Genomic DNA, 12,372 nt, shown 5'->3' with positions numbered 1-12,372 from the left:
AGGGTACTTGTCAGCTATACTACCATTATACTTCTTACCAATTTTTTGCAATTTTAAGGTATGTTCATGGTTAAACTACCCACAGGTAAAAATCTAGCAAGTAGCATTGCTAACAGGACCAGAAGTCTATCTCACAGTGCTTCTTTGAACCATGCTTGCATGCTCAAAATGACAGTTTTACAGTTTACAACGCAACATTCTTGTGAGGCCAAACGTCGCAATAATCTGCTGTATTAATTTACTTCATTCATTATATATAAAGACGTGACTGACTTTTAGAAGTAACAGGTTGTAACCTCTGTAACTTCTTAGTTAGCTAAATGCTAACTTAGCATTTTCTTCAGGGCTTCCGCTTACGGACCAAGGGGCAAAGAGGGCTGATCACATCGGTATGGTGGGCGAGTCATGTAGCTGATGGGTGGGTCACTTAACGGCTTCAGCCACAGCTATATCTACTCAGGTGAGTTTGTAGTTTGTTAGCATGCTAACATTTGCCAAATTAGCACTAAACACAAAATACAGCATAGAATGAGGGGATGCCTTTTTGCATGTATGTTTTCATGAACAAAGGCATTCAATATATTTACCATGATGATGGCGCAAGAGCAACATCTTTGGCAACTCCAAAATTATGACAATTCACTTTGTGGAAAATATGAATGTGTGTGCCAAATTTCATGGCAATCCATCCTATAATTGCCAAAATATTTAACTTGATGGCAGAATTCCAACCTCAAGGTGGTTGTCTTTTTTGTGGTATGGAGTAAGTGTTCAGGTGTTTTTCTTCATGTAGCCTATGCAGCTTTTTTTGATAGCCTTGCACCTACATGTTCCGAACAATTACTCTCCTTTAATCCATCCCACGGACCAAACTGGTGGAGTTAAAAGAGTTAAAAATGTCCTGAGTCCTGACCCTTAACCAGTTACTGCCACATGAATGCAACCGAAATTTCAAATGAATAATTTAACATATACAATAATCCATGACACTAAAAGAAGTAACAGAGTTTACTCTTATTAAATACATTTTGAGTGCAGGGCTTTTACTCATAATGGAATATTTTTCCACTGTGGTTTTACTGCTTTTATTTAATTGCAGGATTTGAATACATCCATTATTGCCATTAGCTAACTTTATTCTGCAAAAAATTCAAATCATTGAATTTTTCACCATACAGCATTTTCGCTTAATTATATTCCTACAAGGATGTACAGTAAGATGTATGCATCCAACCATATAATAATACTTATACACATACCTGTGTATCCTCCAACTTAAATTTGATATTAAAATCAGAACCGACTGCAGACATCTCATAGATTGATTAATGCTTTGGTAAGTCTGTAATCAATCAATGTGAATTTTATTCATCACATCAGAGATGGATGACACTGACCGGCTGACATCTAATTCTTAATAAATGGCCCATACTGGCCTCATATATCAGCAAACTGATCCACTGGTCTGAGTGGAACTACATCGGTGTATGTGAGTGTGTGTGGTCTTCCTTATAGAATGACTGATGCTATCTATGAATCAGTCAGACAGGTAGACAAACCTAATTTTAGACAGCCCCTCAACCTCCGCCTCCCCAGCTTCCTACATCTGGGTAGAGGTCACATTAGGGGGATAACAGAGTTTGTCAGACAAAAAAAAGTTAGAGAAAGCATGGAGGAGGAATTTGAATTGAGATACTGAAAGAAAAATTGGAGAAAGAGTAGAAAAAGACACATAATCCCCTTGCTCAAAGTGATAAGGACGTTCATTAAAAAGTTTGGCAAAGGCAAAGCTCTCACTAACACATCTCTCACACTTTTGCTCTCCTCTCCTCAGACCTCCAGCATGGAGTGTGTGTGTGTCTGTTTGTGTGTGTGTGTGTGTGTGTGTGTGTGTGCGCGCACGCGTGCGTCACTGCACCTCGGAAAGCATGCCATACTGCCCCCTCCTGGCCATGCCGATGGTGAGCAGGTCATAGACAGAGGTGGCATCCTGCAGGCTGGCCTGACGAGCTTCGGCCTGGTCTGGCAGACGACTGATCACCGCCTCTCCGCTGGCCTGGATGGACAGAGATGTTGAGTGAGGAAGAGGAGGAGGAAGGAGGAAGAGGAGGAAACCTAAGGAAGGGAAAGGTGGTGATGCTAATAGTCTCAGCAGAAAGGTCCTCTGTTAAAGGGAGCGTCTATTCCTTGTATGTGTTTTGAAAACAAAGAGGTTCAAACTGTGGAGTGTAAGGGAAGTACTAGAGATGGCAGTGTGTGTATGTGTGTAGGTGTGTGTCTCACCATGGACTCTGTGATGAGCAGCAGCAACACAGCCTCCTCCACCACGTCCTGAGGACAGAAGCAACTGCCAGGACACAGGAAACAGGAAATAGTACCAATAACAGGAAGTCTATCCCTCTCCCTCTCTCACACACATACACACACACACACACACACACATACATACACGCCTTGTCCAGAGGTAGATTGTCAGATTGCTGGGAGTGTCCAGTTTCTGTCTCACTTGTGGCACTGTAACACAATCCGGACCACCCTGGGTGTATCACTACACAGCTCTATCTCAGATGTCACACACACACACACACACACACACACACACACACACACACACACACTGGCTCCTTCATTTCTTCCATCTCTACCTCTCCCATCCCTCTCATTCATCACTTTCTTTGCCTCCCCTCCCTCTCCGCTCGGCTCCGTGTCCTATTAAAGTACATATTTACCAGACACCGCCGTGGCCTTTTCAAAAGAGGTAACTGGTGACAAAAGCCATGAACAATACTCAAGTACAGCTTTTCCTCAGAGGTGAAGTCTCCTGTTCCCCCTCTCCTTCTAATCTCAGACATGGATTTAGATCTTCACTTTTGATAGTGTGGGCAGGATTAGTCATGTGGTGGTGACTAAGTATGGCTTGCAGGGCCTGAGCAACGAGCGCAGGATCCCTGCAAAGAGGGAAAAGTAGAAAGGAGGCAACAAAACGCTGACACAATTAAGTGTGCTGATGCAGATAACCAGCCTGTCATGTCAGGACATTCACATCCCTTGTGAATATTATGTCCCTTTATGTATGTCATGTCATGTCATGTCATGTCATGTCATATGCTGTGCAATGTCATGTCTTGATATGTTATGTTATGTTATGTTATATAATGCTATGGTTTGTTCTGCTTTTTGTGATATGTCATAGTATGATTTCCACTTTCAACATGTGAGAAGACCATGCAGCAAAAAAAAAAAAAAGAAGAAGAAGCCAACGTGGAAGTGCCAAAAACTGCAGTACCTTTCAATGGCCACTTGAGGCTGGCTCCAGAAATCTCAGTAGGCCTCCATGTTATAATGCTCAACTTCACAACAGGAACAAACATGTTTACAGCCTGGTACAAAAAATGGTTTTGGTCTACAGCTAATTTAATCTAAATTTACATTTAATCAAGGCTTTAAGTTGCATGTGACCAAGGGTGCAGCTGCCTTGAGTGGCACGCTGTCTGTGAGGCTTCACCAAAGTCTGTGAGCCAGATTCATCCCACCCTCCTCCACAGCTCCACCTTCTCATCAAAGTATGGCCACTTCTGGCTCCAAAAAAAACAAGATGGTGATGGCCGAAATACTGACCTCAAGGTTTCAAAACAGGAGTCCACAAACCAGTGGGTGATGTCTGGGCAGCTACGTCCATTATTTTATACAGTTTATGGAAAAGATTCAGAGGCTGCTGTGTCATTTCACATCTGACAGGCTGTAGCAGCGAAGTAGAAAGGGTTCAGCTAGTCCAAAACTGTAAAAGGTTTTAAACACAGCTGTGTGCTGTGTTCCTTGACCCCGCACAGGTGATTACAGGGTAATTAAGGTAATTGGTTTTAGCTTCAGATTTCTGTTTTCCCAGTCCAGCCGAACACATCACGAACTGCTGAGGAAAGAATTTAAGGAAATCACTGGCGCATTGGTCAGTGCATGTTTTATCATTCTTAGTCTAGTTACACTTACAGTATCACATTTTTTATCAGTCTGATGTTTATTTTCTTATTTCTGTATTTAAACAGGGTGAGCTGACTGAGCATGCATGCTCTTTTACATGCTTGTTTATTACAATGCACAGGCTGTTTTAAACCTTAAACCACTCTTTATATTTTTTTTTACAGTATCTGTATTTTGTCTGTATGTAATCGGGGCTATTGAGGGGGCTATAACCCCCCCTGAAAACTACACCTATAATGATGGCAGTTAATCAGTTAGGTGACTACATAATCACGTGTGTGTCAGACCATGACTGAAAAATCCAATTCATTGCCCTATGAATTTTCACAGGTAGGTTGTAGGTGGGTGTTAAGCTGTGTAGTAGTTGTTGTTTTCTTCTTGTTGATACAAGTATAGCTCTACATCACAGTGATAAGAGGAGGAGAGGTGTGTGAGATAATTTGGGTGTGCTGGGATTCCTCACCCTGGATGACCCAATGTAAACTGCTAGCCTACGAGCACTCTCGGGAAAGTCTGTTACCTGACTGTCCATGTGAACAGGCGCACTTTTACTTTGTAGAGACGTGACTCAGATTCAAGCCTCCCCGATGATGACTCATTTAGTACAAAAAACACTTGACAAAGAGGATTGGCGCCAACTGCCAAGTGCTACAGTTATTAGCAGGAAAGTATTTTGGACAAAACTGATAGCACAATGGCTGAAAGTGCAACTTCAACAAAGGAAACTGACACCTAGAGAGAACTGCTGTGGGCACAATAGTGAGCTGACACAAAGGAATAACAAAACGTAATCCCGGGAGGCATCACCCTCCTTAATTTTAGACCTGGGTAAAGCCACTGCACTCAGTAGACTGACAGTTGGATGAGAAACAAGACGAAACACGAGCAAAAACAACAACAACAACAGCAGCAAAAAAACAGGCAGTGACATAGAAATGAAACAAACAAACCAGTCAGTGCCGTAACGTTGTGGAGGTTTAACAGTGGGGTAGATGGCGTCTTTGGAGGCAGCAGCTCCCTCTCTGTGGAGCCAGGCTGAGGGTGGGGGGCCCAACGGGGGCCAGTAGCTGTCCTCACTCACGGAGCTCAGCAGCACCTCTGCTAGCTTCCTTGCTGCAGACTAGAAGGAAACAACTGTATATTACTGTACTACTGTAAATTCTGTGTAGATGAGGATATAGATGAGAGTACTTATTAAGATGTAGTAGTTCTGTGCTCAAAGCAGTGTACAGTATTTTTTTTTCCATCATTATTGTGTAGATTTTTTTTAAATATGAATCATTAAATTGCCGGCCGGGTTAACTTGTATAAAGTGTAGGCATACTGATGTACACTTGCCCTGATACACTATAGAATGACGAATGTTTAGCAGCTAGAAATGCAAACAGTAACTGTGTGTTTGTGTGTGTGTGTGTGTGTGTGTGTGTGTGTGTGTGTGTGTTTGTGCGTGTGTGTGTCTGTGTGTGTGTGTGTGTGTGTATGACAGCTCACCTTCCTGAAGCTCTGAGACCCTCGTGACTCCACCACCCTGAGCACCCTACGCAGTTGGTGAGCACCCTGCGCAAGATGACTAACACACACACACACACACACACACACACAGTAGGCGTATATCTGTATGATATATAGGTTGTGAAGGTGTAACATTGAAAAAATAAATATGCAGAAGAACAAGCTAACAAACATGTTGTATGGTAGATAGAAGAACAGAAAATAAACTGTTAATATCAGACTGCTTACAGAGGCACGTACAGAGGCCATAAACAACACCACTGATGTTCTGACTACAATTTTGCCCAACCTATTTACGTCATTGATGGTAAAAGATTTGACCTTAATAACAGTTTAATGGAGAGTCCTGGATATTTTAGAATCTATTTAGGTATTTATAATTTGTTATGCTGTAATCTATATGAATGTATATTTACATCCTTGTTATTTTCAAAACAAATTTCTATGTCATTATTACTATTATCACAATAATCATCGTTAATTATTATCATATCTCTTTAATTTTTAGGCTTTACCCAGGCGTCACTTGATAAGTTCTTGATCTCAGTGTTTATAGTATATATATTTAAGAAAAACTGATCGCTACAACCCTGACGTAATGTCATAAGTTACTGCAAAGCTGTTGTATTAGACAGCATTAGTCAAGCTTGGGTGTCTCTAATAAACTGGAATCTGAGTGACAGTCCAACACTACTATGCTTCTGCGAGTCCAAGAGCAACACTGACACCTGCTGGTCACAAATCAAAATGCATCTGTGCTGCACTGAGGTCATAGGGTGCTTGAAAGCTTTTCTTTAATTTCTTCTCCTGCTCACTTTGTAAAACAGATGAAAAAGCTCAAGGTTCCCTCCATTACAATTCAGGCTGAGTAAGCAAAGACTGCAACCATTAATCACAGTGCATAAGCAGTGATGTAATGTAAACACAGGGAGATAAATTAGAACTTCCAGCCAACTACAGACTACCTAACAGAAATCAATTTGAAGGCAGTTGGTATTTTATTATGACTGAATGTGCATCCTTGGTATTGAAGCTCATAGGTGATTTGTTTTTAAAAGTACTTCTTCTTCTACTTGAAACAGAGGAGGCATATAGCAGAAAAGGCAGACACTGTGTATGTCTATGTGTTGAGTGTGTGTAGGACAGTGGTGGTGAAAGACAATACCAATGTCACACCATTTATAATATATCATAATTATAATTAAAGAGATTATATTTAAATGTATTGTTTCGTGCAAATTGTGATTCAATTTACTGTAATTAAAGACAATAAAAATGCTGACAGCAAGAAGTGTTTGACATAGGTTTGGTGGACTCACCCTCTCTGCAGCAGACAAAGGTAAGCACTCTGTAAGGAAGCCTGTACGAAGTAGCCCAGTTCGATCTCCACAGGTGGAGGAAACAGACCGGCTTTGGCTGTCTTGGTGCTGGGTGTTGTTACCACCTTAAAATACAAACACAACAAAGTTTATGCTCACTATTTCTAAAACCTTTAGTACTGTTAAAGGGTCAGTTCACCCCAAAATCAAAAATACATTTTTTTTCTATTTTTCCTCTCACCTGTAGTGCTATTTAGCAGTCTAGAATTTGTTTGAACCGTCCCTTTAAATGCTCTGGGTTTTGTCTTTTGACTGTTGCTCCACAATATTGTCAGTAGAGAAGCACAGCAAATTAGTTTCAGAGTGAATGAACATAGATAAAATCAGAATGGCCCTAATTATTATTTTATCAGATCGTTATTATTATTATTGATGCAGTCACATGTAAGCAATAATTTAATTTTGAAATTGGTTGTGGTGGAACTAATTATAACTACCCTATATTTGTCTGATCAGTTTAATCTACGACAATGCATCATATTCCATAAACGTTTTCCATAAATGTTTTGTATGTCAAATTTTAATCTGAAATATATTAAGTGGGGTGATAATATGACATCGCATAAAATGGAAATGGAAATACAAGTCAAGTACAAGTATCTTAAATGTACTTAGTTACTTTACACCACTGACAGATACAGAACCACAAACTAGTGCTTAATATTTGTTCTGGAAAATGTTAAAGAACTAAACAGTGCTGGAGACCAGTAAATAGAAAGAAAAAAAACCTACATTAACAAAGGGTAAACTGTGAACTCAGACCCATAAACAAGTAGGGAACTGATGAACACTGCATGCAAACTTTACATGTATGAAACTCCACCTTATCGAGCTCCTGCAGGTAGGACAGAGAAGCATCACAGGCCTTTAGGTAACAGGACAGACTCTCCTCCTCCCTCTCTGACAGACGGACACGAGACACTGCAGAGACGGTCTGGTGGTCCAGAGACAGACCTGAAACACAAGCAGACCCATGAAACCACCACCTGCTACCATCCGCCAACAAAAAGCTGCTACTAATAGAGAGGATGACACTGGAGAGAGAAGTATTCTTACTTGAGATAAAGTCACCGTACTACAGTGTAAAAATACAGCATTTAAAATCTTACTTGAGATGAAAGTACAAATTTATTAGCATCAAAATATACTTTGAACTTGGAGTATATTTTGATGCTATTACTTTTGTCTTAAAGAACTTTAAGTTTTAAAGTTAAAAAAAAGTGTGGTCAGAATCATATATATTATATTACTAGTCCATACCCATTGAGTGCACAGTTGCCCAAGTACAGTTTCACATGGTGTGTGTTTAGGATACAGGTCATAGGAAATTGCAGATTAAATAGTCAACTGAACCCATTAAGAAGAGCAATGTATTCAGACAGAGTTTTTGTGAATTTGATAGTATGATTGCTTTATTGAAAGTACAGTAGTACCATTGCCAATAGTGGGATAGTTAGGCTAAAACTGTACATTAGTAGTTGAGGTAGCACGTTGAAAGGCAGATAGTTTAAGTGTTTATATGTTGTATTGACTTAAAAGTGGGGCGCACTGGTAGAATGACTGACTGACAGAATGACACACTGACAAATTCCGTGATTATGTACAGCATACCATACCATGACTTAGTCATACCAAAAATTAGAAGAAAAAAAACAACAACATTCGGCCACAGGGGGAGCCACAGTGATCGGTCACATTTTAGCCATTTTTAAACATTTTTCTGTTGTTAAATTTCTCCAGTCACCTTGAGGCGTCCTGTTCTACATATCTACCAAGTTTAGTAAAAATCCATATGGCGGTTAGGCCTAGATAAGAAATTAGCTCTCTAGTGCCTCCATTTTGTTTGATCGGATCAATAATGGAGGGGTCCCCTCAGATTATGTGTGGTCATATGTCTACAAAGTTGCATGGTGATCGGTGAAACCCTTGAGATGTTATACACCTTTATGTGATGAGCCACGCCCTCCACAATATTCATTGCCTTATAGAAGCTCAGTTTTATGACGTTTTCCAACTTTTGCCAAGAGGGAACTTTAGATATTGGTCCCTAGATTATGTTCACCGAGTTTCATGCAGATCGGTCAAACTTCCTAGGAAGAGATCGATTTTAAGTGTTTTTCAAAAAATTCAAAATGGTGGAAAATCTATACAACCGGAAGTTATGGGCTCTTGAGGCAAATTTGTTCCTCATGAGGAGAGGCATCTCTGTGCAAAGTTTCATGTCTCTATGACATACGGGGCATGAGATATGCCCATTCAAAGTTTGCAATTTCAATCGGTTGCTATAGCGCCCCCCTTTGGCCAATTGATGTAATATTGCTTCATTCGCATCCTCCCATGACCCTCTACCACTGTACCAAATTTCACATGGACTGACCAAGTCAGTGAGGAGAAAGACGTGGAACAGAGACACAGACAGATACACCCACACAGACACAGACAGTAAGACTGAATTATAATTTTTGATGAACTCATGTGTACATCACCTTAATGTTGCAGCTGGTAAAGGTGGAGCTCATTTTAATTAGTTTAAACACTGCAGGGTGGCTTAACCTATAATAATACATTACAACCTATTAGTTCATTTATATTTTGTAACAATAACCTACATTTACAAAGTAATAACAGTAAAAAGTACAATATTTGCCTCTGAGATGTCACCCCAATCATCAGAATGAATGTCAGCATTGTACATTTCTGCAAACTACGGATATGTTACATTTGTTTGTTATTATACAGGCTTTTCTCATGCAGTGTTTGTATGTTTTCCTGAGAAAAACAGTGCCCCAAAATTTGTATATATCCCACAACATATTTTGGAAGGAAGTTAGAAGGCAGGTTGGGGTGGTAGATGGGTCACAAGTACAAGGTACAAGTACCCTAAAACTGGGTGGAAACACAGGGATGGGTCACTAAAATACACACACATTTGATGGCTATGAAGACACTTGAAACACAGCGATGACAAGCTAAAACACAACAGGTTATTGTTGTTTGTTTAAGGCAATACGTCATCCACCATCCCCTTTGCCTCCTGATGACAAAGTCAGCTCCTATACTATGTCACTTTGGAAAAGCTGATATGAAACATATAAAACACACCAATGTAAAGAATCCATGGTTTGCAGAAAAGCACAATGTCAACACTTTCTGTAGTTGTAGTGAAGTAGAAATAGAAAGTAGCATAAAATGGAGATACACAAGTAAAGTATAAGTATCCTAAAACTTTACATTATTTTAGTAAATGTACTTAATTACATTCCACCACTGCAGTACGGGTGGAGGCCAAATGATAAAATATACATTAATCTGGCACTATTTGGAGTCAGGAGGCAGTTTGTGCTGCGCAGATGGATGCACTGCTGATGCTTGAATACAGAGGAAGAAGTGAGCAGGGCACTCCTGGTCCAGATGCCGGCTCTGATGCCTGTTATCGGACTTATTGGTACAAATAAACAGAGCTTACAGGAACATTTCTAGACCGCAGCAGCCTCAGGCCAGATGCCAGGTCTAATCAAATAAGCAGACAGCTGCCGATAGACAAGACATCTTCATCCAAATATTCACATCTGATTTCATTCCCAAAACAATATGCACACAAAACATTATGGGAAGGAGCCACACAACCCCCAAAGGACCTGATCTGTTATGTCATGTAGCATGTAAGAGTCCACTGTAAATATCATTTAAAAACAATCAAAGGAAATCAAAATCTTACAGTTACTGTAATAAAATTCTCCTCAGTTCCATGAACATGAGGTCATGTCCGATAATCAGGAAACAGGGAATTTAATAACATGATGATGATGATGATGATGATGATGATGATGATGATGATGGGTGTAACACGATTATCCAGAGCTCAAAGCACTACAGACACTGTAATGCTGTGTGGATGTGACCTTTGACCTTGAATAATGCTGCTACTCATCGTCTCAGAATAGACAAAATGCTTGATCGTATCCGACTGGAAAAAAAGCACCTTTTTAAAGTGACCCCAACATACTCTGCTAAAGCGAAACTACATTTTTGGACGTCAGACAGCTTGAAAGCATGTGTGACTGTGAGTAACAGTAAATGCTTCCTCGACATATGACTCACAATCATCAGGTTTTTAAAACAGCATCTGTACAGAAATCTGCCAGTTGCTCTAAATCTGTTCCCACAAGAGCTTTATGTCGTCCCTTCACTCTGAGTCCATCCCATTTTAGACGTTATTATTTAGGTGTTGTTACTCAAGGTTTCTTCAGGAGAGGCAGCTGGAGACAAAACACAAAGGTCGTCTTCATGGACCACATTTTCACATCACCAGTGTCATCCACAAGCTGAGGTTAAGACTCAAACAAAAACACTTTCCGGGGGTCACTGACAGAAGTATGTGTCCAATCAAGCTGATGTTTTCCAGCCATGTTACATTCATTTCCACAGATTGAATTTCATCAGTCTCCCCACCTCCTCCCTTCCACTTCCACTTCTAAACCCCATAAAAGGTCATTGTGATTTTAGGGCTGTGATAACTCCTAGCAAAGGGATTAGGAATGGAATCATCAAGGAAATGTATGCAGGGAGCTGTTCAGTCTTGCCTGCAGTGTTTTTCAGGGAAACATGCCAGTCCTCAGTGCTGCCTTGGCATACTGAAGGCTCGAGCTGACAGGTCTGCTGTAAATGTAAACTGTGCAGCTCTGTAATGGATGTCCAAACAGGCTGAAATCCCAGCGACAGGTAACACAAGGCTCCGGTTTATCTTTACATTCAGTTTTACCCACCAAAATGCTATGTATAATCTTCAAGCCTATAAAAACGTGTTGAACACATTAACATCCTCATAAAGCATTAGCAAACACAGTGTTTGAACATGTTGAGAACTGCATTGTATTGCTGGTGTTGTTTATGCGAGCACTTCCAAAAATTCGAACTCAATACCTGATGAAACCTACTGCTTCATGTCATTGCAACTTTGCCCCCTATCTGTCCCTTGCATTAGTGTGTGGGTTTTATTGTACTGTGACTTTGTGATTACCTTTTGAATGAGTTTTGAAAGGTATACTGTGCAGGATTTTCCTAAACAACATATATAAACTTATAAAGCTCTGCCCTCTGCCTATATCTTCCTCTCATTTAGCAGTGTTTGGGACGTTTATGAACAAATACACACTGACAATAACAACATAAAGGTGAGGTAAGACTTCAAAGAGGAAGCTACAAAAATCACAAACACAGCAACAACAAAAAAACATACAAATATAGTGAGGTGAAATGCCAGAGCTTGCTCCAGAATCTGGGGTTGGCTTTCATTTTCACTTTTGCTAGTGAGCAGTGAACAAGAGGATGGAAATGATGAGTGACTCAGAGTAGGCCTGTTTTCTGTTGGACATGAAGGGTGCCTGACTTTGGTGAATCTGAACTAACCACTTTAAACACCAAAGTCACTTCATGAAACAAACCGTGCGATCAAGACAACAGTAGACCAGCAGCTCCTGTGTTCAGTGATGTTAAATTACTT

At 40.3% G+C, this 12,372-nt stretch overlaps 1 protein-coding gene across 2 annotated transcripts in view; it reads right to left on the bottom strand.

Annotated features, from left to right (window-relative positions):
• Nucleotides 1-12,372, bottom strand: part of ttc7a (tetratricopeptide repeat domain 7A) — a 70,322-nt gene that overhangs the window by 40,744 nt on the left and 17,206 nt on the right. For both annotated transcript variants that reach the window (XM_078160632.1, XM_033613135.2), the window contains exons 5-10: nt 7,693-7,823; nt 6,810-6,934; nt 5,470-5,548; nt 4,929-5,098; nt 2,284-2,347; nt 1,919-2,056 (exon numbers count right to left, since the gene is read on the bottom strand). In XM_078160632.1, the coding sequence (XP_078016758.1) occupies nt 1,919-2,056; nt 2,284-2,347; nt 4,929-5,098; nt 5,470-5,548; nt 6,810-6,934; nt 7,693-7,823 (707 nt within the window). The remainder of the gene's footprint in view (nt 1-1,918; nt 2,057-2,283; nt 2,348-4,928; nt 5,099-5,469; nt 5,549-6,809; nt 6,935-7,692; nt 7,824-12,372) is intronic.

The sequence above is a fragment of the Epinephelus lanceolatus genome, chromosome 17, assembly GCF_041903045.1.
Source record: "Epinephelus lanceolatus isolate andai-2023 chromosome 17, ASM4190304v1, whole genome shotgun sequence".
Classification (NCBI taxonomy): domain Eukaryota; kingdom Metazoa; phylum Chordata; class Actinopteri; order Perciformes; family Serranidae; genus Epinephelus; species Epinephelus lanceolatus.
The sequence above is the reverse complement of the archived record's forward strand: the minus strand, read 5'-3'. Positions and strand labels throughout refer to the sequence as shown.